Source organism: Triticum dicoccoides, chromosome 1B, assembly GCF_002162155.2.
Source record: "Triticum dicoccoides isolate Atlit2015 ecotype Zavitan chromosome 1B, WEW_v2.0, whole genome shotgun sequence".
In the NCBI taxonomy this organism is placed as follows: domain Eukaryota; kingdom Viridiplantae; phylum Streptophyta; class Magnoliopsida; order Poales; family Poaceae; genus Triticum; species Triticum dicoccoides.
In genome coordinates, this window is record NC_041381.1 from 589007002 (window position 1) to 589034479 (window position 27478).

A 27478-nucleotide genomic window follows, 5' to 3' on the forward strand; every position below is an offset into this window, starting at 1 on the left:
TAAAACTCACTCCCATATTTCGAGGAATCACATGTGTTCAAGTGGTTGATGGAGAAACGACTCTCTTTTGGAAAGATTTGTGGAAAGAGGAAATCCTCCAAGGCTCTCATCCTCGAGCCTTTTCCTATGCTATTCATGAAGATTTGTCAGTGGCTGAGGCGATGATGTGCACGGAGCTGCATGAAACCTTTCATCTACCAGTCTCACCGCAGGCACTCGAGGAGATCCAGTCCATGTCATCCCCTCCATTTTGGATATCTCCATCAACCTCGCTGCATGATGTTTGGAACTACTCCTGGGGCTCGGCATGCTACATGCCAAAGGACTATTACAACAATTACTTCAGGGACGTGGTGGCGCACCCTGTGTTCAAAAATCTTTGGAAGTCACGATGCACTATGAAAATCAAAGTGTTCGGCTGGCTCCTATTCCTTGATAGACTCAACACTCACAATATACTTAAAAGAAGGCACTACAATATCGGCGACAAGTTTGAGTGCATCCTCTGTGGCCAACGTGTTGAGGAGACCGTGGATCATATGATCTTCACCTGCCCCTTTAGCCAAACCTGTTGGGCCAAACTTCATATTGACTGGGGCCCCTTTCATAACCGGCTAGATCTCCTCAAGCTACTGATCACTCCTGGCCGAACCAATTCTTCTTTGAAACATTCCTAACTTCGGCCTGGAGCATTTGGAAAGAGAGGAACAACAAGCATTTTAGAGGGGTGGCTCCTAGTGTGGGGTCCTGGTTAAACCGCTTCAAAGAGGACATCAAGCTTCTCCAACATAGGGTTAAAGCAGCTCATATAGCTGCCTTGCTTAACTTTTGTAACTCTATTGTATAGACAGCAGTCTCACTCCTCTTTGTTGACTAGTTACACACTAGGTGCACATTGCACCTTGTGAGGATCTGTTGGATATGTCTATGTAAACACCCCATTTATATAGATATATGAAAAACAGTAGGGTTTTTCGCCCTACTGTCAAGTTTCTCAAAAAAAATAACCAAGGGAGGGCCAGATAGGGACTGCAGGCGTCATTTCTAGAAACATTTAGGGGGTTTTCGCAAAAGAGCTGGTCCAACCAGGTGTGCCACGCAGCAGCCAGCTGGGTGCCAATTGTCCGTCTCTGATTGGTTGTGGACTAAACCATCACATAGTTTGCAAGTTTGTGGATTAGTTAATCACCTTTTGCAAGTTTATGGACTAAACCATCATATCCAATGCAAGTTTCTGGGTCTCTAGTGCTCTTGCCTCTTTCTAAAACCTGGCAGTGTAAAAAGGCATGCAGCCCGTTTAACAACCAATTGTTGTTATAAGGCGCCAGTATCCTACATGAACAAAAGACTTCTTTTGCCGGACAAGGACATATGCGTGATTAAATAGAAAGCAAGGTTTTTTTTCATAAAATAACATGCCAACCAGCCCCTGACAGATGGGCCTCAACGGTCAAATACACCATCAATACGATGTTGAGACTCTTTTACAACATTTAGCCCCAAACAACATGATACTGACATGAAAAAAAATCGAATAGTAATACTGATTCGTTACCACTGCCCGAAGTATAGTATCTCCATAACTCGCCTAAACCCCCACTGCCTGTGTCGCCGTGCTCGAGGCGACGGAAAAAGCTTCCTTCGCGGGTGCCAAGCCAGCCAATGGCCGCCGGCGCCTCTCCGCCGGAGACGGCGCTCCCCGCGGCGGACGGCCCCGGAGACGAAGACGGGGAGGAGGAGGCGCAATGCCGCATCTGCCGCCTCCCGGCCGAGGCGGGCCGCCCCCTGCGCCACCCCTGCGCCTGCCGCGGCAGCATCAGGTTCGTCCACGACGACTGCCAGCTCCGCTGGCTCGCCACCCGCCAGCGACCCCAATGCGAGGTATCGCCTCCAGTCATCTCTCCTCGCCCGCCTAGGGTTTCTTCCTTTCTCGGCGTCCGCGGCCGCTTTGAATGGCTGCTAAGCTCGTGCTGTTGCTGTGGTCGCGCGTGCTTTACTCAGTTCAGGTTCATCTCGCTCGCTGCGAGTTTCAGTCCCGTGTGCGTGCGTGCTTGGTAAATGTTTTGCCATATGATGATTCCTCACCAAAAATGTCCCCTTTTGCAATGTGATACGCCATTGTCATACTGCTGCAGTGTAAATACGTTGTCAGCATCACGAATGATCCCCTTCATCATGTTGCTGTGTGCCTGTGACCCGCCCTTTGCACAGCTAATTTTAATTTCAACCCCAACTACTGAAAGATGTCTTGTGATTCTGTGTGCTGACCGTTGCCAATTGCCATTGCCATGATTCCTCACTGAAAATATCCCCCTTTTGCAATGTAATAAGTTCTTGTCATATTCTTGCTGGGATTGCGGTTAATTCATCTTCGTGTTCATTTTGATGTGATTTTTTTGTGATGTTGATGTGTTTGATGGTATCATTTCAGCTGTGCAACAACGACATCTCCATCCGACCTGTGTACGCTGCAGACCCCCTGTGAGGCTGCCTGTTACTGAGTTCATCGCGGGTTTCTCCCACAAACTCATGGATCTGTTGCTCCTCCTTATCTGCCTCGTCCCAGCACTTGTCATGCACCTCATCACTCTCGGGGGATGGCTCTTCGCGCTTGCCAGGTCCTTTGCTCAAGTGCACTATCTGCTGTCCCTCCGCCCCTCTGTCGCCTCGATTGTTGCTCAAACTGCAGTTTTCATTTTAAGGCTGCCTGGTATAATTCTCAGAGGGGTCGTAGGTTCTATCCCCTCCGTCGCCTCGATTGTTGCTCAAAACACAGTATTCATTTTAAGGCTGCCTGGTATATTTCTCAGAGGGGTCGTACGCTCTATTCCTGCTGCCAATTTCTGTCTTAATCTGCTGAGCGCAAAAATATTACACCCAGTGTTCTTTGGCTGGGCGCTTGATATTTGCACTTCAGAAATGTTTGGTGCAACAATGTCTCAGAGGTTCAAGCTTATGCTTGCTTCATCTTTTGCTTCAACTGTTCTTCATTGGTATTTTGGATGCATCTTTTGGCACCTCGGCCTTAGATTCTTCAGACTTATTGATAAGGTATGTACCATGTTATATCCGTGACCAGGAATTGTCAATAGTATGTTCAGTATACAGTTCAGGGTATAATGGGTGCTGATTTTGTTGTCAATAGGTACTGAGGCCAGGAATTGCCATTCCCTTTGTCCACTATGAAGCTCACGAACCATTCTACAAATTTTATCTCAAGAAGCTTCATATTCTTTTTGTTGGAATTATCTCTATGGTTTTGGTCATTCTTGTTCCTATTCAAATTGGCGGGCTATTGGTGCCGGAGTTGTTCCCATTTCATATCACGTAAGTATTCTAAATTTATGTTATCTGGTGTATTTGCCTGATTTTGAAGACTAACACTTTGTTTTACTGTCTGTGATTGGCAGCTACTTCAATTGCGGTGCAAAGGGCATATCATTTTGGCAAGCGCCACGAAACTATGTCGATTCGGTTTCTCATGCTCTTCTTCTGACGTTTCTCATTGATAACACTAAGGCACTTGTATACCTTGAGTGGTTAGTGAAGAAGGTAACCCGGTATTCCTTTGTCACTACTGGACATGCTCTAGGCTTGTCAGATTCGTTGAGTATCTGGCCCGTTGGTGCATCTGGACATGATGATATTGGGAGTAGTGTCGCACCAGAAGACCAGTATGATAGGATCAGTGAAGCTAAGGATGGAAGGTAAACCCCTGTAGTTTTGTTCATTTACGGAATTGCACACTGCACATCATTTTTCGCTTGCCGCATCTAGTTTGGCTGTGCCATTTCGTTAGGAAAGAAATAGGTTTAAATAGGAAGATAAGGATATGGTTTGTTAGGGAAGTAAATATCCTGTTCTTAGGGGCAAGTCAATTCTTCCCTATGGGACACTTTGTAGTGTGTACTCGTCAATTATTCAGCAAATGCTCTATACCTGATCTCCAGACCTTTACCAATCGCTCTGCATGATCTTTTCTCTAATCTCATTGTTTGTTGGCTGTACTTGTCTGCTCACTTATTACTTTCACAAGTCAGTGCATTGAAGTGTTTGCAAACCAAGAGGTGTTGCTTGCACAACTTTTGAGTGGATACTTACCTTCTTGTACATTGTACCAGGAGATCAGTTGCAGTTGCTACAATCCTAAGTGTGGTGCTTGCATGGTTGACTATTGTGATATTCAATTTGGCTGTGCTCATTTTTCCAATCTCAATTGGGCATGCCATCACTCGGCTGCCACTAGCAGGTGGACTGAAATCCGATGGTAATGATTGTTCAGAGATGGTCATTTGGATGGTTGGACTTGCTTAAAAACAAGAAAATATTTTTTAACCTTGTTTTGGCTTATTTGTCGATATTTTCTCTTAGATATGCTTGCTTTGGCTATTGGATTTGGCACCATATCAACTGTCATTGCCGCCTCTAGAGATTCATTTGCCTACATGACTTCTGGGAGAACACACCTTGTAGCCCTGAATCGCTATCTGGTTGTGTTCTTATGGGTGAGCAATTTACTCAGGTGGTTTCCTTCATATTTTATTTTCTACTATGCTATAGCTGAATAACTTATGACTGCTGTCAGCTTGTCATCGCTCCTTTCCTGACCGGGCTGCTGGTTGATCTATCACTAATATCACCATTCACTGGGTTTGATGATGACGTTCCAGTTGTAGGCCTTTCCTACTATTGGGGCCTGGGGTGTCTATTTCTGAAAATCTGGGGGAAGCAGGTGAGTTCCAAGTCCAACTTCACTTGTCACTTTCTGACCTCTTAGCCTATATTATTATCACGTATGTACCGAACCTGACATATTGCTACATGGCACAAAAATTGTACTGGTTGTGAAAATCCCACTGCTAAAGTGAATACTAAAAATAACACATTCACATTTTCATTTTAGCCACATATCATTTCAAAAGTTTGGCATGTCTTCGTTACGCCCATTATTAGACTCGGACAATCCCCTCTTTCCTTGTCCCCTATGCGACGCCAAGCACTCACACAATCATCGCTATTTCTAACCGCCACACTCATAAGGTAGCATGCAACTGATTCCCAAAGCACTCTGATTAGGTTATTGTCCGAAAATAGGAAAATTATTTAATTTCTGAGTTTGTTTCTGTCTTGAAGGCTCGTCGGACAAGGGCCAGATGCTTGCGAGCCTACTTCATCGACGAAAGGTGGGGCCCAAAGCTTAACCAGGCAAAGGCAGATTGGTATTCAGGGATCGCACCAATGTGGTGGTTCTTGCAAGATGTGTGCATGCCTATCGTCACGAAGCTACTCGCTGCTCTGGGTGTTCCCTATGTGCTTGCCAAGGGGGTCTTCCCGAGATTCGGGTACTCCGTCGCCATGAACTCGTCGGTGTACCGTTTCGTGTGGCTGGGCAGCCTCGGCTTCTATCTTGCCAAAGCGTTGTGTGCCAAACTCCATGATTCTATCAGGGACGCCCGTTATGTCGTCGGGCAGAGGCTGGAAGATGTCGCCGACGGTAGCTGACAGTTGGGGACGAAAAAGGATCTGGTAATACTAACAGTTACTAGCACGCAAACGTGTTGCTGACATGAACAAATGCAGATGAGATGATGCCAGACAGATAAATTCCTGGTGAAACTTGTAAATATGGGTGCGATTTTCATTTTCCATGCTGAAGTTACCTAGAGTCGTATCGGTCGGTTCCCGACGAAACGCCAGGATGTAAGGTGCCGTTGAATTTGGGTATATCTGTAGATTTCTATGCTTTTTTGCACGGCGTTCTCAGGATTGTTGTATGGCCAGCCGCTGACAGGCTCTCAGGCCTTTCCAGTGCCAGATGTGCTTTCGCACTGTTGTAAGGCAATCGTCGTGGGTTTGGAAACTTTTATCTTGGAGCTATGTAGTTTCCAAGGCAAACATTTGAGCCAGCATGCGAATCGTCACAAATTCAACAGGGGAACGGCCTATAATATATACTCCCTCCATCCTAAAATTCTTGTCTTAGATTTGTCTAAATACGGATGTATCTAGTTACATTTTAATGTTAGATACATCCGTATCTAGACAAATTCAAGACAAGAATTTTGGGACGGAGGGAGTAGTATACTGGAGTCATCACCGCATTTGAAATTACACGCCTTCCAGGCTTGCACGCCTTCCAGGCTTGCTGCTCCCTCTCTGCAGCTGTTTGATAAAATTCTGGCTGTAGCTGCTGCCTGTTGATATGGACGTGTAACAAAACAATGTGGACAAAATCTTGGTTGATGTGCGGCTAAATGGTGTTTAAATGGTAGTACAAAACTAGGGCAGGACATGTCTAACATTTTTGGCGAAAATGCAGCCAAAATTTTGATTACATCCATATATCAACAAAACATCAGCTAAAAGAATTTCCCATATCAACAGGCAGCAGCTACAGTTCAACCATAAGTTTGGAGTCCTCATCTCACCAGTTGCATCCAGAAACATAGAGTAGTTCTCCCCCAACTAGTACACGACGGCATCACAATGACATTGAAAAGCACAAATTCAGACCAAAAGTGTGATCATCTCAAGCTTCACAATGACATTTTAGACTCTTTTCTTCGTCTTCCGAGCGATCTTCTTTGCAACCTTCACAGCAACCCTTGCTGGAGAAGTAGGGGTCCCTGCTGCCATAGCAATACACCCATGCTATTATGCATTCAGAAGGAGAGGGCCACTGTTACACAAATCAAGAGAAGCATTTTTTGTTGACTTCCTAGTGGTAGGACCGGATCTGCCTTGCGATTGGCCGGCCCTATTGCTGATAGGAAGGGCAATTTCATACAAAATAACTGACGAGTGGGCCCAGACCTCAAGATGCAGGGGAAAACTCAACATGTGTCATTTTGATCTAATTGACAACCAAACGTGTGCCATTTTATCTAAGCAAAGGAAAGGTGTGCTCCTGAGTCGAGCGCCAAAGAAAAGAATGCCATTTTATCAAGTTCCTCGATAATGGCCACAATCAGGATACACGACCTGAACTCGACAGAATGTGCTGTCATATAAGAGGAGGAACAGAAGAAAACACATAGCAGGCAAAAATGTTGGATGATCAGAGGTATCCAGTCCTCATCACTACCGAGTCTCACACAAGACTACCCTACATTTTCCTGGAATCTTACCTCTATCATACGCTAAACTGAACATGCTAACTATTCTACTTCGTCCCAGGATAAAGACATCAACCAAACTCGCTAACTCTCATTTGCTCCACAATACGATCTGATCATCAGCACCCACCAACTTTTCTTGAACCTTGTCCAGTTCGAGCATGAAGCAGCCGCTTTTCGCACTGTCCGCGCATACCCCCTTGCCGATGTCGGCCATTTTACCCAATAGCATCGCACATCTCTTTCTGTCTTCTGTTCTCTTCGAGCATTTCTCCTCGTACTCTTTCAGCCGTTCCTCTCTGAATTCACGGGCCCATCTGGGCACTATGTACTGCGCTGGTATTTCGATGACTCCGAGCTGTGTGAAAACTCTGAATATGTGGCAGCATAAAATCCCATCCCTGGTAAACTTTGCGCATTGGCACTTGAATGTGTGGGTGCCAGGTTCAACTAGCACTTCAAAAGAGTTTCTGTCAAACTCAGGGTTCTCGTAGTCGAAGACCTTTTCGAGTCTATACGCTGCTCCACCTTGTATCTCATGTGCATTGAGTGCTGTAGAATAGTATAGCTCTTTCTGTACTCTCAGAAATATTTGCCTTGTGTATATACGCGCTGCATGCTTTTCTATTGGCTGCATGGAGAAGTATGCTGGTTCAGTTGCTGACTGCAATGTATCCTCTTCCTCTGTTTTTACTATGCCCTCTTGTATCCTCTCATATTGCTCGATAAACTTCTCGATTCTGTCCTTAGGAAGCACATTGTCTTTGAATAATAAGTTTGACCCCTCACCATGTTCAGCTGACTCGACGAATGGGTAGAAATCTGCCTGGAAATAAACAGGCACCCAGTTTTTCCTTGTTTTCCACATGAGTCGGAGGTACTCGTTTTCACTTGCATCATATCTCTCAATGAGCACAGCCCATCCCTCTTCAAATTCCTTTTCTGTCAGTGAGTTGTCTACCAAGCTGTGCAGCTCTGCATTCATGTTGCCCCTTGCTGCCATGAAGGCCCCTAGGATTTCCTGTGCTTTTCGCATCACGCTGAACTTGCAAAGCCTGTGTCTTACTTGTGGCATGACCTCTGCAATTGCTTTCACCATACCTTCATCCTGGTCTATTATGATTGTTTTTGGCAGTTTCCCTCTCATCACATGCAAGAAAGTCTGGAACATCCATTTGAAGGTTTCAGCTTTCTGATCTTGTAGCAAGGCACATCCAAACACAAGGATTCGCCCATGATTATTCACTCCAATGATAGGGGTGAAAGGCATATTATGCCTATTAGTGCTATAGGTAGTGCTAAACGCTATGAAATCTCCAAAAATCTCATAATCTACTTTCGACCTTGCATCAGTCCAGAAAAGAGTCCTAACTATGTTATCTTCATCTTTTTGCATGGTGTAGGAAAATCCTAGGTTCCGCAGCTCCAGTTCTTTGAAGCGCTTCAGTGAGGTTTCAACATCTGAATTTTCTTTTCTCCATTGGTCTACACACTGTGAATTGCTCATATCTTTCTCGTTTGATGATGATACATTTCCAAAGTTGCTTCTCATTCTCTGGAAAATATTCATAGCTTTCCTTGGATTTACCCTACTTTGTTGCAGAACTCTTAGAAATAACTTTTCTTCACTTGACAAGTATTTATGATCCAAAAAGAAACTCGTGAGCGATGGGGATGGACATAATGGATGGTTGTGCTCGTGCTTAACTCCTGTGAACTCCCATTGCTCATTATGGAGCTTCACTATCACCTTTGCTTGGCACTGTGAGCCCAAAACATTAACCTTCCTCTTCCTCTGCAGGTCCTGAGTTGGCTTTAATTTACCACTTCTGTTGCATAGTAGGTGAAACTTCCTTCTCTTGTAATTAGTTCCCCTCCTTGCTGCAAAACCAGTTAGCATAGCATGTGTGCTATAGAAACGTTCTGCATCTTCAAGGGTAGGAAATTTCATTCCAACTTCTGGTGGTCTTGAATTCTCCAATGCCTCGATACTAGGGTAAAAGCATTTTCCTAGTTCAGTATCCAACTCGCTCCCAGAGCTGCTACCTGCATCGCTTCCACTGCTTGTATCATTGCTACACAATTCATGCCCTTCTGTGACATCGTGTAATTGGTCTTGTTCTTCAGCTTGCTGCACTGTAGGGTCCACCGAGTTGGTTTGTTTATGCAACATATCTGCCAACAGTCCTTGCACAGTTGTGCCAATACCATTTGATGCATGTCCCTGCAGTCAAGAGAACAATCTCTGTTAAGCCACAATGTAATGCCATATTGAATTCCACTTGTTTGACAGAGCAGTACTTGTGCTTGGTTTCCATACCTGATTAATTTCACCAATCGACTGGAGACCTCCTTCCGGGATTGCTTGTTTGCCGACGTGTTTCTGTGTAAGTAAATAATTATTTCCTAGTCAAACCAGGCATGAGGGCATTCTAAAATATATAGTCAGTACAGTAGTGATGTATTTTAAGGGAAAGGTGTCAAAGCCTAGGTCCTCCCCGGTTTCTACCACCAGAAGAAACCCATAATGTTATCAACTACATGTGCTGAGCAGAAGCTCAACCACAGAAGGAACATATAGTAATGGCGTAGAATGCCGTAATCAGTTACTTGCAAATGCCATTTGCTTCCCCGTCAATTTTACTGACATGTGTTACGCGTGAGAGCAAAATGCTGAGCTTGTAGTAATATAGTAATGTTGCCGAGGAGCAATGCCATTTGATTCTGACAAGTGCATATTTCTCTTGTAATAGTAAATCATCAACGGAGGAATGCACACTGTAAAGCAGACGCGTTCAAGCGATACCTTTTCCATGCGCAGCCCTGCTCCCGAGTGGCTCGGCTCTAGGGCCCGGTCCGGATAGGTCATCACAACCTGCACCAATTTCGTGAAAGTTCATTTCCACCTGTGGTTAGAATAGATACACGCTCATACAGTCCAAGATTTTCGGCGATATGCAAATAATTCCCCAGGCAAATTTATTGGTGGTTATACATACTTGTTCGAAATTGGTTGCAGGAACAGGCCCCGATGTCTGTTCCCCGAAATTGTCTGTTGCCTGCATCCGTGCATCGGCGGCGGCTCACTGCTTCTGATTTGGGGGGTTTGGCACCTGATGAAAAAAGAAAAGAAGATGGTAAGTGTCAGCAATGCTCTCAATCAAACATCCGCCGCCGCGCTGGTTGTGCGGAGAAGAGGGAGGAAGAGGAGGAGGAGGGGGCTAGATCCGGATCCTCGAGGGCAGACGAGAAGAGAGGGATTGGAACCTGTACGTAACCTGAGCGGCCGCGGCCGCGACGTGCGAGGAGACGAGGGGAGAAGAAGACAGAGGCGGACGGGGAGAGAGGCGGCGGTGCGGTGCGGCGGCCGGCTGCTGGATAGAGAGAGAATCAGATGGGAAGGAGGGGAGAATAGTTCCAGGTGGAAGGATCGAGTGCGCCCCCGTGTATGCGGTGAACGTCCACCTATTAGTGCATCTTTAACCCTAGCTTAAAGGCTCACCATCTACTCACTCCGTTCGAAATTACTCGTCTAAAAAATGAATATATCTAAATGCATTTTAGTTATAAATACATCCATTTTCATTTATTTTTATGATAAGTAATTCCGAACGGAGGGAGCACGTGTCATGGGGAGCCAACTTGGGCAAGAACATCGGCACCTACTGCTTCGATACGTCGTGGCACGTGGAGGAATGGCGGCATGTCTTTGAAGATTTGAACACGCCGACAGGAGAGGACTAGGGTCTGATGACTGTCGAGCTGGTGAGCCTCGGCGGCGGCAAGTTCTGTGCTGCCAAGTCGTTTGATGCCGATGACACATTGTTTGCCGTGCTCACTGGCGTAGAGATTGTGCGTGTCGACGGCGGCGGCCTCCACATGGTCAGGCACAAGTACACATGTTACCACTTCTTTGAGAACGAAATCAAGTGTGTGCTCTCAATTAGTGATCTCGCTGTTGCTATGCAGTCGTTATGCACGCACATGCTTGAGCCGCTGCGTGTAACAATGGGGCAATGATGACTGTATTTGATATCATAAAGTTGGTGTTATTAGAGAATCTTTAGCACATTCTCCATAAGTTAATTCCTTATGTTATTTCTTATATTTTAATTATTATTTTTTGGAAATTACTAGCAAAAGAGCCCGTGCGTTGCAACGGAAGAGAAAATATAACACACACTCTTAACTCGACAACCATCACTCAAGACCACAATAGGTTCATCTCCTTTATTTTTGCGATGCATCGTATTTGTGTTGCCGCTTATCCTCTTTCTCACCCTCGCTGGCGATGGCCTCGGTGTTCACACAAAACAACAAAAAAAGTGTGTTGAATATGGTTAATCCTAAGGCGTCTCTCCAGGGGCGGATCTGGGCCCCGGGCCCCCAGGGGCCATGCCCGGGGCGTGGCGTTTTTTTTAGTTGTAACCTAGGTACAGTTTTGAATGGGCTCGACACACAGTCAGGGCCCAAGGCAGTGTCCACCTTCGCACTCCCAGACCTAGCGAGTCTATTGACTTGGTTGTTGACCCTAGCTAGCTAGGGTTTCTGCCTCTCGCCGACGCCGCCGCAGGTCCGCCTCGTCTCCGGTGGCCCTAGGGCTATGGGGGCGCAGTGGATCCTGCCAAGGGCCGGCGGGAGGGCTCCGTTTTCAATCGTTTTTTCCTGTCTTGTTAGGGTTTGTGTCATGCTCAGGAAGGCGAGACGGCGACGGCTCCCTGAAGATGGAATAAAGGTCTCCCCGTCTAGCCCCCATTCCGGCGGTGCATCTAGCATCGTTGGTGGACGTGTGGAGGTGTGTCTCCAGCGGATCTATCTTTGGTGGATTTGCTCGGTTCTCGTCGTTGTTCGTCTACGTTCGTGTGTCTTCGGGTTGAATCCTTCCAACCTATGTTATTCTTCTTCGGCGACGGTTGCTATTCTGGTGCGCTGGTCCTATGGGGCCTTAGCATGACGACTTCCCGACTGTCTACTACAACAAGTTGTGCCCGACTCCGGCGATGGAGGGGTGATGACGGCGGCGCGCCTTCGGCTCGCTTCAGTGCTTGTAGTCGTCGCTAGGTGGTCTACGAATCTGGATGTAATTTTTATTTCTGGTGTTCTTTGTACTGCCATGATGGAAGATGAATAGATTGGAAGTTTTTCGCAAAAAAAAGAGCACACGCATGCGCGCGGCCGCCAGGACTGGCACTGGCACTGGCCAGGCCGCCGCCCGCCGACGACTTCCCTCCGCCACGGTGCTCCCCGATCGTCCCAGCCTCCCAGGTCCCTCCGCCGCTCGCTTGGCCACTCCACCCGGCGCCCGCTCGCCCGCTCCGCTGCTCACCTGCTCCGCCCGGCGCCCGCTCGCCGGCGCTGCTCGCTCTGCACGCTAGCTCTGCTCCGGCCTCCCCTGGTCCAGCCTCCCCAGAAATTGCTGAACTTGTTTACTGGCTGCACTGCAGAATTGGTAATGGAGAGATTCAGAGATACATGACTGTGCTAGCAATTGTATTTGAATATGAATGTTGACTATAGAGATGAACAGATATTTTTGATGTTGTTAATCACCGTCCTATATCAATTGTATATGCATCGTTTTTGTTAATATTAATTGTTTCACTTGATATTTAATTGTTTCAATATTGTACAATGTTAATTGTTTCACTTGATGTTTATGTCATCTCTAATAAAATTTTGCTTTTGATTTCTCTAAGGTGTTGGCTCTTCTTCCACCATTGGTCAAGTTATGAAAGACACTGATGAAGCAAGCCATTGATTTGGTACTCTTTTTTTACCACGTAAGTTTTTGTCATCTTTTATGTATTTTGTTGTATCTTTAAGCATTGAGTTTAAATTCTAAATTTCCGGTGCAATTGAGCCACATTTGAGGTATTCTTTTGAGGTAGCTATAGCGTGATGAATGTTAACTTTTCTCTCGCGCCGAAAAAAAATTTGCGGCTCGGGGCTTCCTCCAATCCTAGATCCGCCACTGCGTCTCTCTCTCCCTCTCCCTCTCCCCCTCTCTCTCGCTCGCTTTCTCTCACTCTCGCGATGAGAAATCTGTTGTTTTCCCTTGCGACATTTTTCAGAGGTATGCACGTGTAGTTATCGATGTTTTCTTTTCCGTATATGGTTATAGTGGGGTATTTATTTGCAATCCGGATCGCCGCCGGCATGAAAAAACGGATCTTGCGCTATAAATTATAAGTTTGCTTCCATAACAATATTTTAAAAATATTTAACAGGTAAAATTAACATCATATTTAGATTCCACACATTTTTCTAATAAAATTTCATATATAATACGTTAAAATCGAAGTTACGGTTTAAAAGGTACAGATAATTTAGAATCATTTGGTTTGACTCAAATATATTCCAAAATAATATTTAAAAATACTTAACAGGTAAAAATAATCTCATATTCATATTCTACATATTTTTCTAATCAAATTTCATATATAACATGTTCAAATCGGAGTTACGGTTTAAAAGATATGGATGATTTTAAAAAGCATTTGTTTGACTTAAATATGATCCGTAGATGAATTACCTAAAAAATCAGAGGGGTTTAAAAAATGTAAAATAATGGTTCGGGTGTGACTTAAATCCGGACGGCGAGTTAATTTCAAGAAAAGAGACTTTTGTGTAAAATACAAAAAAAATGTTTTAACTTAAAACATGACTGCGGGTGAAATTCTTTGAAATAGAGGAACTTTTCTGAAAAAATGCCATGACAGACGAAAGAAACCATTATTAGGTAAAGATAAAGACTAGCTCATCCCCAAACTAAGTTGACCCCACATGGAAGTCTTTCATCTTCTTCCCTCTTCTTCTTCCTTCTCTTCCATGCGGCCCATGAGCCAGCTAGGGCCTATAGGATAGATCCTCCGCAAAAGTAATTTGATACAGGCTCACCGCGTGTGACGCAAGCTTTCGACGAAGTAGTCCAAAAAGTAGGCGAAATTTATCCTCCACATGATAAGGCTTTGGGTGCTTCTCGGCATGCAACGGTTCTTCAGAATTAACTATGGCAGCCGGTGGTCACTTTTATGGTAGGTAATCATGTAGGTGAGTTTTCCCTGTGTGTAAATGCTCTAGGCCACCAGGCCGGGGACGCCATCAAGAAGCTCCAACGTGGGCGGAGACGACGAGTAAGACGAAAAGGTAATCAGAATCTCACAGAAGACGGCGGGGGAGGCCGACTGCTGGTCAGCACCGCGGGCGCCGGATGGGGCGGGGGAGAGGGGTAATATTTTCAGATCCATCACTTAAGGTTGTACACAATATATTTCTGGCTAGCCAGTCAACACTGAACTGATCGACATGCAATCATTACTCAAACATCAGGTAGTACAAGAAATAAACAGCTTTGCCAGAACAAACGATCCACGAAAATGGCAATGTATAGGTGACAGAACACTGAGATCAATAGCTGCGACCCCAGAACGACCACTTTTGAGCAGGCTTTCCGGAAGCAAAGCACATGGTTCCTGAAGTTTTGTGCACAACATCAATGTCAAGGATAGTGCGGCGTAAATGGAAGCATCATTTGCAGCAAGTATAGCAAAAGAGAAATCCAAATGAAATAATAGCATACCAGAAGGGAGATCTGGCTGGTCAAATGGAGTACACAATGTTTTCGCAGCTCCAAGTTCACCTTTGGTCCGAGCTTTCACGTCCTTCTCCACCTCCTGCACAGCACAAGGGAAGAAATTGTATGCTAAACATGCCAGAGTTGCAAACACCTAATGTAGCAAAGCAGGAAGCCCAACTACGGCAACATAGAATTGTGCCAAATGCTAGTCCTCCACTTGAACAAGTAATCCTGCGGTCAAAACTCACTATTCTCAAATACATCCATGATTTGAAATAATTTTTCTGACTCCAGTTCATGAGGATCATGGTAATTAAAAAAAACCATTGACTAATATGAACTAGAGAGCACACACAGCATCCAAGAGCAATAAGTGACCTAACAAAGGAGGGGTGCTCCGAGTCTTATGTATGCCTGGATTGTTGAGTCATGCAAAAATAACTACAACTTCTGGTTTTCTCACATACTAAAGAAACGCCACAGCTAATAAAAGAGGCGCTACCCTGGTGGAAACATGAAATGAAGCTATCAGGTGATGAGCAAACTGAAATTAGAACTTCTTCCCTCATGCATCAGCTTCAGTTTCACCAACTTTGTGGAGTTTTATATAATATCAAGGTTTAGCTATACAAGTATCAAAACAATTCTCCACAAATGTGCACATCCCATTACTCCCACTACAACTAGCTTTGCGTGCATAGAACATACGCTAGATACCAACATGTGTGCCATAGTCATTAGTTCTGTTCGTTATTAGTGACTGAAAAATATCTGGGTGGGAGGGGAATAGGAGAAATATAGGGCAGGACATAAAATACCTCCTCATCACACCATGGAGCCAAGATCAACTTTTTGTCATTGAGAGCTGCTATGAATTCATCCCAAGTGCTGATGATTACAACGCAGGCATCTCTCTTTGCTTTCGCTGTTTCCAATAAGTTTGCTTGAATCCCGTCCAGCAACACTCTAACCTGCTCAACCAAGTCGGTTGAAGGAATATCAACCTTTGTACCATTGTCTCGCCGGACAATGCGCACCTGTAAATACAAAACATTATATTCCATTTAACTGCCAAATGGGCAACTTTAAGGGATTTAAATCTTTGCGACAACTCTGTACATATCTAATCCTCAGAAGATGAACCAGTTTGTGGGCGCAATCATATGGTTAATCAGGCAAGTAAAAATAATTCTAAATCTGTACGTGCAAATAACTCGTGGAATCATGCAACAGTTCCTCTGACTAAGATATCCCACAAAATCTATTTTTAAGGGAGAAACAAGTCCATGCAGCTTTGGATCTAAACAACAGTCAGCAATGAAGACATTTCGTGCAAAGAATTGTAGAACAAAAGGCTTATTCAGTACACATGAATGCTTATTCCTGATTATTCAGAACAATCAGGAAATTACTTCTATTTTGACATTCCTGATTATTCAGATTAATTTGGCATTCCTGCTTATTCCTGATTATTCAGAACAATCGTGAAGAAAACAATAGCACAGATGCACAATGAGTCAATGACTCCCTTCCATTTTGACATTCAATTATAAAGGGTTCTTAAATAATTACTCTGTTAACCATCTCAAAGTTTCCAAAACCCAGTAAGAGAACAAAACGAACAGGATACAGGTGAGAATCATCAGTAGACAACACAATTCATACTCTTTCTTAACAGCTAAAGAGAGAATTTTAATTTCGAGTCAGTTGTCACAAATATTATTAAAGTCTAACAATATGTATGTTAATATTAGCCACTTACTTTCACCACACACAAAAAAAAAGTTACGGCCTAAGTCCAATGTATGACAGTTCTAATAAAATTTTGAACACGAGCACATACACATCTTAGGCTTCAGGAACAAGTTAAAGAAGCAAAATATAACATCTTCAACAATAGGAACAAAAAGAAAACATGCTATATGAAGTGGGGAGCAACCTGTCATAAGGCTGGCAGTATTGTATGAAGGATATGAAAGGCAATAGTGCCCATTGTAAATATACATAGAGCGCAAAATGAAACGAGAACAATTTATGGAGCAAATTATTCACATGATCAAGAATCAATAACCAGTACCTGCTTGTTCGCCAGATCTTTTGGACCTATCTCGATTCTCAAAGGAACACCTTTCATTTCCCATTGAGAATATTTCCAACCAGGAGAGTAGTTTTCACGAGCATCCAAATCTGCTCGAATCCCAGCTTGGTTCAAGGTGTAAACAGCCGACTCACACGCCCCTTTAATAGCTGTTGTGTCAGCATCTTTAAATGGCACAGGAATGACAATGACCTGGATAGGTGCCACCTTTGGTGGCAGCACTAAGCCCTTGTCATCACCATGTGTCATTACCATGACCCCAATCTGCAATAAGAGCATAGCTACATATTACAAATGGCAACATAACTAAACAGAATATTCAGCGACTGAGAATCATATACACAAAATAAAATAGGATGTGATAAATTATATTAACAAAAGAATCATTGATATAGCCATAGTTGAAACACATGGCTATTGCCAACACTTTGGGCTAGCATTAAAAGCTAGCTCCAAAGGGCTTGGTAGTTAAGGGCACACTAAGTTCTCAACAAAACGATGGATAAAACAAAAATGGAAGACCCATCATCATGATTTTCATTACAAAAACTATGGATCAGGCCTTGTTTTGAGTTAGGCAACTCTAAACATGCTACTACATAGAATTACATGGAACTGCAAAATTAGATTAACTACATTACAATATACCCATTTAGCCTACCCCAACTTGTTTGGGACTAACGGCTTTGTTATTGTTGTACATTTCAATATACCCATTGTTGGAGCATGGGCACATTCTACTGGTTATTGCACGACTTTCCTAGTTAAACTAGGCAAATTCAATTTCTACTCGTAAACTGCAAGGTCCTGCCTTTCGAGATTCCTCCAAACAAAACAAATAAATTTTGGAAAGAAAAATACATCCAGATGTATACCAGCATTCCCCACGCTAGTTCCTATTTACCATTCTGTTCAATCTCTTTGCAAAGATACCATTATACTCCAAATATTATGCTGAAAAAGATAAATACCATAAATACCAAATATCATAAATACCATGAACCTATTCTCCAACATTTGATCTTTTCTGGTCAAACTTATAAGCTTATTCGAATGCTTACATCACAGCACGATATATAAGCAGAAAGTGCACCAGTATGATTTAAAAACTTCTTTGCAAAGTCCATTTCGAGTAAAAGAAATATAAGAATTACCGCGCGGGTAGTGTATGCCCAAGAGTTCTGCCACACCATGGACCGTTCACCCTTTTCATTCTCAAAGGTGATATCAAACATCTTTGCAAAGTTTTGGCCAAGACAATGTGAAGTTGCACCTTGTATACCACGGCCGGTATTTGGAATGAAGGCCTAAAGAAAAACAACCGATAAACTTTAATCTTGCAGTAACGGAAAATAATTCTTGTATTCTTACATGCAGCAAGCAGTTTCTTATCCATACCTCTACACTGGTTGTATAAAGTCCACCGGCAAACTTTTCCATCTCACTTTTCCTTCCTTTGGACACTGGAACTGCTAAAAATTCTTCATATATTCTCCTGTAGAGTTCCAATATTTGGAGGACCTGATAAACATTGCCATAAATGACTGGTTAAAAAAAAAGGGCAACCTGGTGCATGTAGCTCCCGCTTGCGCAGGGTCCAGGGAAGGGTCCGACCACTTTGGGTCTATAGTACGCAGCCTTTCCCTACATTTCTGTAAGAGGCTGTTTCCAGGACTTGACTCATGGTCACAAGGCAGCAGCTTTACCACTGCGCCAAGGCTCCCCTTCCCATAAATGACTGGTTAACCCTTTGATAATTAACATGCAAATTTCATAAAATCTTATCAAACACAACATAGAACTGATATCACAATACTACATTTATTCAGGTGTTACTCCAACCCATGCGGACAACTTAAATAGTTTTTGGGGCAGAATAACAGCTTAGAACTTACAAGTAAAGTTATGAATGTGTAGAGTTGCACAATTTACACAAGAGGTCAAAACACTGATCCAAGTTTCCAGAACTTACAACTACATACATCACTGCTCCATACTAGCCATCCATAGTCCATACTGAATAAAACCAACCAATCTACTGGTTCACAATAGAACCACCAAAATCAATTCAATATTACTAGATTATTACAACACAGCCAGATTAAAATACCACGATAAGTAGTAAACTACTTAGGCCCTTCGTTACTGAACACACATCATTATAGAATTCAAATTTTGTACCCCAAAAATGTCAGTATAACTTTAGACCAGCTCCACATTAATATGTCATTCCATTAGGTCATTCGCAATGTGTATATGCACCTCCATTTGGTCATTTCAACAAGTATAAACCCCCCATTTGGTTATTTCCAAATTTATTTATATTACTACAAATGAAATAGCCATCTCCTAATAGTGACAAGTTTCCTAATAAATAGGGAGTAGTGCAGTCTTATTTGCTTATATCTTGGTTAGTGCAAATACTCAACATGCCATGCATTCAGGAACGGAAGTTGTAATACCTCTTCATCTGCCTCCTCTTTAGTTGCAAATACTGTATGGCCTTCTTGCCAAAGAAATTCACGGCTCCTGAGGAGAACGGTTACAGATCATGTCAAATAACTTAAAGCAGACGCAGAATGTTTAGTCAAGACAGGTCACAAGCATTACAACGGAAAAAAATAACTATTAGCCATAATGGTAAGCTTTGCATAAACAAGGTACATGAAATTTATAATTTTTGGTTTATACATCTATTGAGAAAATCAATTGTGAAAATATTATCATGACTTTGAGTAAATGAGCAGCAGATTGCTAGAATGTAACAAAAGAAGAACAGTAATTTTCTCACCCAAAAAGAGAGAAATGAACAACAAAAATGGTGGGTGTTATTGATACTACACAAATACTACGTTGGAATTGTATAGACAGAATGAAAATTTTCAGTGTATAAATTCTAAAGTCGTGAAACCTCATTTATCTTCCTTTGGTTCTTTTGTTTCAAATGGTCTAACAAACAGTCATCACAATATTATAGCATTGTAAAGTAACCCGAATGAAAATTGAAGTCGTGAAACCTCATTTATCTTCCTTTGGTCCCTTTGTTCTAAATGGTCTAGCAAACAATCATCTCAATATTAGCATGAAAGTTTTTACTATAGTAATTTCATGATTTTGATGGAAAGAATAGATGTGATGTCCTTGACCCTTGCAATACTTGAAAAGCTTAATACTTCAAGTCTTCAACAGCCATCTTGCAAATATACTGTTTTTGCAAATGAATGTACTGCTTTTTGCAATAATTTTATCAAGCATGCAATCAGACACTATCGCACCATTAACTACTAACAAGACAGTGATGGGGCAGAGCTCTGCGGGCACCATAAGAAAGTCAAACTCGGAGAAGTGCCTAGACAAATGTGGGATGATGGGCCACCAAATAGTGAGCTACCTTATGAAAGGAGTTGGATTGCTAAACTCCCATCTGACAACATTGCACCACTGGTTACACTTCAAAGGTAAGTCCCGGTGGCTTCTTATCCATTTAGAGAAGTATGGATACATGACAGTCTCACTTGTTGGACGGATTGCAATAGGAGCTTCCAGATCAGATTTTCCAGATTTAGTAACCCACGCTACCTGGAGGACAAATAAAAAGGTTACTATCTTCAGAAGGCAATATAAGAAATAGATAAAGTAAATATGGCAAAGCTAATTAGAACGATAGCACAGAGAAAAAGAATTAACATAATACTCATAAATCTGTATCATGATGAACTGGTGACCAAGCACATTGTTTCCGATACCTGTCCTATCTCATGAATTCATATAGAAACCACTACACAGGTCAAAGTAAATAGTAAAACACAACTTACAAGGCGTGTTAAGGTTAAAGAAAACAATCACACGTTTGGTCCATAGTGGTGTGGAAGCTGTTGTCACAATTGTTATTTTTCTTTCAACTGTTAAACTTTCCAAAAGCCACTGTCGTAGTTGTACAAGCTAAATAGCTGACTAAACCAATATATTAACTTGCAAAATACTTCATCCGAAAAGAAATGGAGTAAAAGGCACACCTCAGGGGCAAAACCCTCAATATGGTCTTTCTCCTTCTGCAGAACATTCTCCGTAACAAACAAAGGGAAATAATATGGTTTCAGCTTCAACTTCTTTATTTCTGCATCAAAAAATTCCTGCACCAAATCACATTGATGTTACTTACAAGTAAAACATAATAAGAGGTAATAGCACCAGGAGTCCCACAACTTGTCCTAGATGTGACGATCTGGTCCAAAACTTGCAAAAGCCAACTATTGAGTCCCACAACTTGCATCCAATGTGCAAATTTAGTCCTAACCAATCAGACGACGACAAGTGGAGCCTAGTCAGCAGAGCCGGTCAGCGCAGCACATTTTTCAATTACCCCCCTGGCCTTAGCACAAATAAACCCGCACTACACCACCTGAGTTTAACTGCGTCGCCGCCATTGCCGCCGCGGAGTCCCGGTGGGTCATCGCCTCCTCCTCTCCCTGCAGCCTCTGCTCGGCGCGTCGTACCTGCGGGCGAGGAAGAACTACATCCTGCACCTCGCCCCGAGGGGCGGCCCCGTCGACTCCGTCGAGGAGTGGCACCGCTCCTTCCTCCCGCGGACGGCCGCGCTCGAATCGGAGCCCAGGCGGGCGGCGGCGCCGAGGACCACGGCCCGCGCATCATTTACTCCTACAACCACGTGTTCACCGGCTTCGCCGCGCGGCTCACGGAGGAGGAGGCCGAGGCGCTGCGGACCACAGAGGGCTGCCTCAGGCTGTACGACCCCATCGCCATCGCGGCGTTCCAGGCCATGGAGCGCGGCATCTTCGTCAGCTGCGCGGCGGGGAACGCGGGTCCGGACCCGGGCTCCGTCGGCAACGGGGCGCCTTGGATGCTCACCGTCGCGGCCGGCACCATGGACCACGCCATACGCACCACCGTGAGGCTCGGAAACGGCGAGGAGTTCGACGGCGAGTCCCTGTTCCAGCCAGGCAACAACTCCGCTGCAAAGCCGCTTCCGCTTATGTACCCCGCCGCCGACGGCTCCGACACAAGCCGCGATTGCAGCGTGCTGCGCGGAGCCGAAGTGAGCGACAAGGTGGTGCTCTGCGAGAGCAGAGGCCTGAACGGCCGCATCGAGGCTGGCCAGACCGTGTCCGCGTACGGCGGCGTGGGCATGATCGTGATGAACAGAGCAGCCGAGGGGGTACACCACCTTCGCTGACCCGCATGTCCTCCCTGCCTCGCACCTGAGCTGCGATGCCGGGACCAAGATCGCGGCCTACATCAACTCCACGGCCAACCCGACGGCGAGCATCGCGTTCAAGGGCACAGTCATGGGCGCGCTGCCGGCGCCGGCCGTTACTTTCTTCTCGTCCCGAGGTCCGAGCAAGGCCAGCCCGGGCATCCTGAAGCCGGACATCACGGGGCCCGGCATGAACATACTCGCGGCGTGGGCGCCGAGCGAGTCGCACACGGAGTTCTCCGACGGGGGCGTCGGCCTCTCTTTCTTCGTGGAGTCTGGCACGTCCATGTCGACGCCGCACCTGAACGGCATCGCCGCACTCATCAAGAGCCTGCACCCGGACTGGTCACCGGCGGCGATCAAATCCTCCATCATGACGACGTCGGACGCAGTGGACCGCACCGGCGTGCCCCTCAAGGACGAGCAGTACCGCCTCGCCACCTTCTACGCCATGGGCGCGGGCTACGTCAACCCCGCGCTCGCCTTTGACCCGGCCTAGTCTACGACCTCCACGCCGACGACTACCTCCCCTACCTCTGCGGCCTCGGCATCGGCGACGAGGGCGTCACCGAGATCGCCCACCGCCCGGTCACCTGCGCCAGCCTCAAGGCCACCACCGAGGCAGAGCTGAACTACCCGTCCCTCATCGTCAACCTGTTGGCCCAGCCGATCACAGTCAACCGCACGGTGACCAACGTCGGGAAGCCGAACTCGGTGTACACCGCCGTGGTGGACATGCCCAAAGACGTGTCGGTGACTGTGCAGCCGCCGATGATGCGGTTCGCGGAGGCCAAGGAGAAGCAGAGCTTCACGGTGACGGTGCGGTGGGCGGGACTGCCGAGCGTCGCCGGCGCCGAGGGCAACCTGAAGTGGGTCTTCGACGACCACATCGTGCGGAGCCCCATCGTGGTTCCGCCCAAGGCCGCGTAGTAATTCTGCGGCCGGCAGCATGTATAGCTAGCTAGCATCGGTAGGCTGCTGCGCTTCGGTGGTTTTGCGCAGGCTGCATGCAAACTGGAGCGATTTTGTTCTGTAAATAGCGCGAATCAATAAAAATGTGTCTCCAGAACATCTTGTCCTCCGAAAATAGAGGGAATCCATGTATGTGTTTACTTTTTTTATCTGAGGGTCGAGATTTGCAATGAACTGCATGACTAGTTGGCTACGCTCACTGCATGCATGATGGTGGATCATGCAAATATCGGAAACGCCAAGGACAAATTATTTCCTCCTTAGCACAAAGGTGAGTGAGTGGAGCAGGATATTCCAGGAATATACCACGCAGTTAAACTCAGGTGGTGTTGTGCGGGTTTATTTGTGCTAAGTCCAGGGGGGTAATTGCAAAAAGTACGGTGCTGACCGGGTGGAGTGGGCTGTGCTGACTTGGCTCCACTTGTCGTCGTCTGATTGGGTAGGACCAAAATTGCACATTGGCTGCAAGTTGTGTGACTCAATAGTTGCCTTTTGCAAGTTTGGGACCAAATCATCACATTCAGGACAAGTTCTGGGACTCCTGGTGCTATTACCTCACATAATAATGTCACTATCACTTGATAATTAAAAGATATAAATTAACAGCAACAGCAAGGGTACTGATGTTGATTCAGAGTCAAAAACTATTAATATGATAAACTGCCAAAGAAAACATATATGTAATAACAGCTTTCAAACAAGACAGCAACACGACAATGAAGGGAAAATGGAATTTACATGTACAACACTGAAAAGGGGCATTAAGGATTATGTGTTATCAAATGTTGATTGGATATAGAGAAGTTCAGAATTAATTGCCAAATGAAAAAGAAACATGGGCATAAGCATAAGAGAAGTTTCAGATGGCCCCAAAATCAGTCTCAGAAAAAGAGGCCACTCTCAAGAAAGGATGCATATATTTCATTGCATAGAAGGGAAAATAGTAACAAACAGTAAAAGACAGCTTGGTCATTTGGATTTCAGATTCCAGATGATATTGGGAGAACTTACTTTCAGCAACTCCCATATTTCCATCGCCCAAGGCCTCAAGATATAACAACCAGAGATGTCATAGTACTCAATCATTTCACTGTTCACAACAACCTGAACAAACAAATAAAAAAGCTTAAAGAAGTCCCTAGCAAGATTGGGATTAATTTGCAGTATGAATGAAATTTTGCTCGCATTTGTTGTTTCCACTCTTAACGAAAATGCAAGAAACTTTCTGCTCTAACCCTACAAGCAAGAGACAAAGCCCAACTCGGAAACAGTAAGTATGATCACCACTGTACCGGTCATGAGAGCACAGGTAAGCTAATAGAAAGTCTGACACTCAATGGCAAAAACTGATACCTAATATAACATCTTCAAATCCTGGAAGGTCGGTAGTTTCTCTTCGAGAACAACATACAAACAGAATATTTGGCATAGAGCAGTTTGAAAAGAAAAAGGCAGTAGTAGATAACAAGAGCGCCAATATTGCAGATTAGTGCAATAGTACGTGTCAACAAACTTAAAGCTATCACAACACAGAACTTTTCCCATGGCCATCATATGAAAATTAGTTCCACATTGCACCCACCAATCCACCATGCACCCAAATCGAATTGTAAATAAACGTCACCAAGCCAGCAAATAGCAAGAAGACGCACCTCAGAGTACCACTCCCCAAAGTTATCATCCTTCTTGTACGCCATCCCCAGTTTTGTCTCCTTCTTCACCTCCTTCTTCTTCTTCCCTGCAATCCATGAACGAAGAAACAAGCTCAGAGAATGCAAATATCAAATATTAAAAGTCAAATCCAGAGGAGTCAACAGCTCAAGCAGACAAACAGGAACGCACCTCCGCCTCCGCCCTTGTTGGTCGACATGGCTAGATCCCGAACCACGGCTGCAGCATGAGTAGACGGAACACAATTCACGATCAGATAAGCTCAACAAAAAGAGCAAGCAGGGAGGGATTCAGCTGCATCAGTATCAGGCCAATATGGTTGCGTAAATTCGGCATTTTGGAAAGGCGCCAATACAGGGATACGTTTTACTATTTTTTTTATTCACAAAAATATATAAGTATAGAAGCTAGGAACAGCAGATTAGCTTCTTTCCTCTAATGTGGATGCCGAAGCAGCAGACAGTTAAAATCAAGAACACAGAGTAACAGTACCATTATATTCCCAGTCATAAACAAGATTTGGGTCATCTATCATGCCAACAATACCACTAGTACTAATGCGTTAAGCCAGTATAACCAAGACAAAGCTCCTGCTCTCTCAAATTGCATGTTACTGCTAAGCTTCGATTTAAGGTCAACACGGTGCAGATAAAACAACTTAATATTTTCCTTTTCATATATCGTCATTCATTGCATGTTTCACTGCTAACAAGTTTAAACCAAAAGATTTGCTCATCTGAAAAACTTGAAGTACAATTTGTAAATATTTGCCCCTACAAGCATTATCACAAACACCTATCAAGCAAATTCCTCTCGTGTGTAAACTTGAACATGTACTGGAAAAATCATGAAGCAAGTACTCGTCAAGAAATAATCATCGTTATATTCTTAATGTCAGATCTACACCAAGTACTCATCCAATACAAAAATCAGGAAAATTTTGAGCAAACAGAGGGTTCAAGAGGAAGGAGCGGTTGCTACCAGGGAGGGAGGCGCTGCTGGTGGGAGCGGCTGCTCGACGGAGGTTGGCGCTGCTGGGCTCCTGTACCGGCGGCGGGGCGGCGGAGGGTTCGGCCGGCAGGGGCGGCGGCGGCGGCGGCTAGGAACCCTACTAGCTGTCGCGCTCTTTTTGGGGGGAGGCTCGCTTCTGCATAAAGTATATAGGAAGGATAATTTAGATACATTATCTGGCCATCGGATCGAGCCTGCTACACATTTTTGGCCGTTGGATGCGAGTGGACCGACTGTCCTTGAGGGTAGCTGCTCCGGTGGAAAATTTAGATACAATTATAACCGAGCACCTTTCCAGCCATCTCACGCACTCAACACTTCTGGCCATTGGATCGAGCCTGCTACACATTTTTGACCGTTGGATGCGAGTGGGCCGACTGTCCTTGAGGGTAGCTGCTTTGGTGGAAAAATCGGGTTAATGTGGTTGATTGGGCCATATGCCTAGCAGACGGCCTGTCTGGCGTACGTCCATGAAAAAAAGACACACGCACAAGCGCAACGAAGAGTTAAGTTGTTCCTCTCCCTGACCTATCGTTCTCTCCCTGTGGACCAAGAAGGTGCCGCTCCCCCTCCCCCGCCCCGATTTCAGTAGCCGCCGCCACGACACCGGCCGCCTGCGGATAGTGCACGGTGATGTGGGGGTCGGCCTCGGTCACGGTCCCATCGTTCAGCCCATCCGCTTCCTCTACCTCACACACGGCAACGACGACAAGATGGAGAAGCTGGGTGCGAGGGGATCCCCAAAAAACCAAGGAGGTGTTCCCCGCCCCCCTTCACGTGGTAAATTGGGCGATGCACTCCTGGTGACGTGGTGAGGGAGTATAAAACGGCAGGAGTCCGACGACGGCGAGGGACGCAGTGCATGAGGACTGGGGAAGGAGAGATGGGGGCGATGGGTTCGCTCGATATTCACGCGAACGCCTTCGGCGATAGCTGTCGAGACGGCCAGCGCCAGCGCGGCCATCAACAAAGTCCGGCTGCTCTTTGGCGTCATGAGCACACCCCTTATGCCCGTTCCGTCCCGCATCTCAGCGTTAAGGGCAGGCACTCCAATGTCCAATTGTAAGTGCATCTCGATTTATCAGTGTGTGTTAGGGGAAATGCTAAGTCAAATATCGTCTTGGATGTTTATCTGAGTACTCTTGATTTTTTTAAACTCGTGGTCTGCAACTCTGCGTACAGTATAGACTAATTACTCTGATTACAGTGCCTCAAAAATTGTTCCTTCTTGCAGGAACAAAGAAGGAGCTCCTAGCAGAATGTTGGTGGTTTAGGATTATGTGTTATTGAACAAGAATGGTCATCCCATTGAGTATAAATATTATTTTAATAATCATTTGGCAGGATTAAAAATAATTTTTGTCTTCTGGAGAGGGCCGACCTTCACCGCCGCGTCGGCGATGCCATGATAGTCAGCCGCCGCCACCTGCCAGGATAGGCAAGAAAGCAAGTGCCTCCTCGTGGTGCTGGGAAACTAAACCTGCTTGTCAGGCGAGGTTCCAGTCCGTCCACCATGAGGATATCTGGACTCGCTTATATACCATGAATTTTTTATGGATATGTTTTTGAGGTTCAATCTCCCCTTTATTTTGTGGTTCTTCTTTGAGCAATTGAACAGCTTGTTGATTAGATTTTATTTTGGTTTGCAGGAACAAGGTTCAGCGCATAACTCTTTACATGGAAAAAATCTTTCATTGGTGTGCCATGCGCCGGACGAGCCAGCACAAGTGACAAAAAGGACTTTCCCAATGGCAAGCAGGGCATTGCCGCCCTATCTTCCTGGTTAAGTGTGCACTTTGCTTGTTTCCTTCACACTATTC

General features: G+C 45.0%; 2 protein-coding genes and 1 pseudogene across 3 annotated transcripts; 1 reads left to right on the forward strand and 2 right to left on the reverse strand.

Moving 5' to 3' along the window:
* Positions 1 to 1634: 1634 nt before the first annotated feature.
* On the forward strand, positions 1635 to 5716 carry LOC119309429 (annotated as a pseudogene).
* A 1199-nt stretch (positions 5717 to 6915) lies between these two features.
* Positions 6916 to 10544, reverse strand: LOC119348934 (protein FAR1-RELATED SEQUENCE 9-like). 2 transcript variants are annotated; one of them, XM_037616939.1, is made up of 5 exons: positions 10394 to 10544; positions 10115 to 10228; positions 9922 to 9990; positions 9436 to 9498; positions 6916 to 9339 (listed from the first exon to the last, which is right to left on the reverse strand). In XM_037616939.1, the coding sequence occupies exons 2-5, from the start codon at positions 10178 to 10180 to the stop codon at positions 7207 to 7209; spliced, it is 2331 nt and encodes a 776-aa protein (XP_037472836.1). In that variant the 5' UTR covers positions 10181 to 10228; positions 10394 to 10544; the 3' UTR covers positions 6916 to 7206. The 2 variants fall into 2 exon arrangements, with proteins under 2 accessions (XP_037472836.1, XP_037472835.1); XM_037616938.1 differs by having other exon boundaries at positions 10383 to 10544.
* A 3784-nt stretch (positions 10545 to 14328) lies between these two features.
* On the reverse strand, positions 14329 to 25801 carry LOC119348935 (proline--tRNA ligase, cytoplasmic-like). Its single transcript, XM_037616940.1, has 13 exons — positions 25629 to 25801; positions 24819 to 24866; positions 24629 to 24714; positions 23988 to 24080; positions 20806 to 20922; positions 20181 to 20368; positions 19252 to 19318; positions 18188 to 18310; positions 17944 to 18096; positions 16769 to 17053; positions 15510 to 15728; positions 14695 to 14788; positions 14329 to 14587 (listed from the first exon to the last, which is right to left on the reverse strand). Exons 2-13 carry the CDS (start codon positions 24844 to 24846, stop codon positions 14523 to 14525), a joined length of 1518 nt encoding a protein of 505 aa, XP_037472837.1. The 5' UTR covers positions 24847 to 24866; positions 25629 to 25801; the 3' UTR covers positions 14329 to 14522.
* Positions 25802 to 27478: the final 1677 nt, after the last annotated feature.

Coding starts and splice junctions, on each gene's coding strand:
- LOC119348935 (XM_037616940.1), bottom strand. CDS start 24,846: ATGTCGACCAACAAGGGCGGAGGCGGAG. Junction 18,311..19,251: donor AAGAGGAGGCAGATGAAGAG/GTATTACAACTT, acceptor AATGTTTATCAG/GTCCTCCAAATATTGGAACT. Junction 18,097..18,187: donor TTTATACAACCAGTGTAGAG/GTATGGATAAGA, acceptor GTTTTTCTTTAG/GCCTTCATTCCAAATACCGG.
- LOC119348934 (XM_037616939.1), bottom strand. CDS start 10,180: ATGCAGGCAACAGACAATTTCGGGGAACAGACATCGGGGCCTGTTCCT. Junction 9,499..9,921: donor CAGGGCTGCGCATGGAAAAG/GTATCGCTTGAA, acceptor TTACTTACACAG/AAACACGTCGGCAAACAAGC. Junction 9,340..9,435: donor CGATTGGTGAAATTAATCAG/GTATGGAAACCA, acceptor TCTTGACTGCAG/GGACATGCATCAAATGGTAT.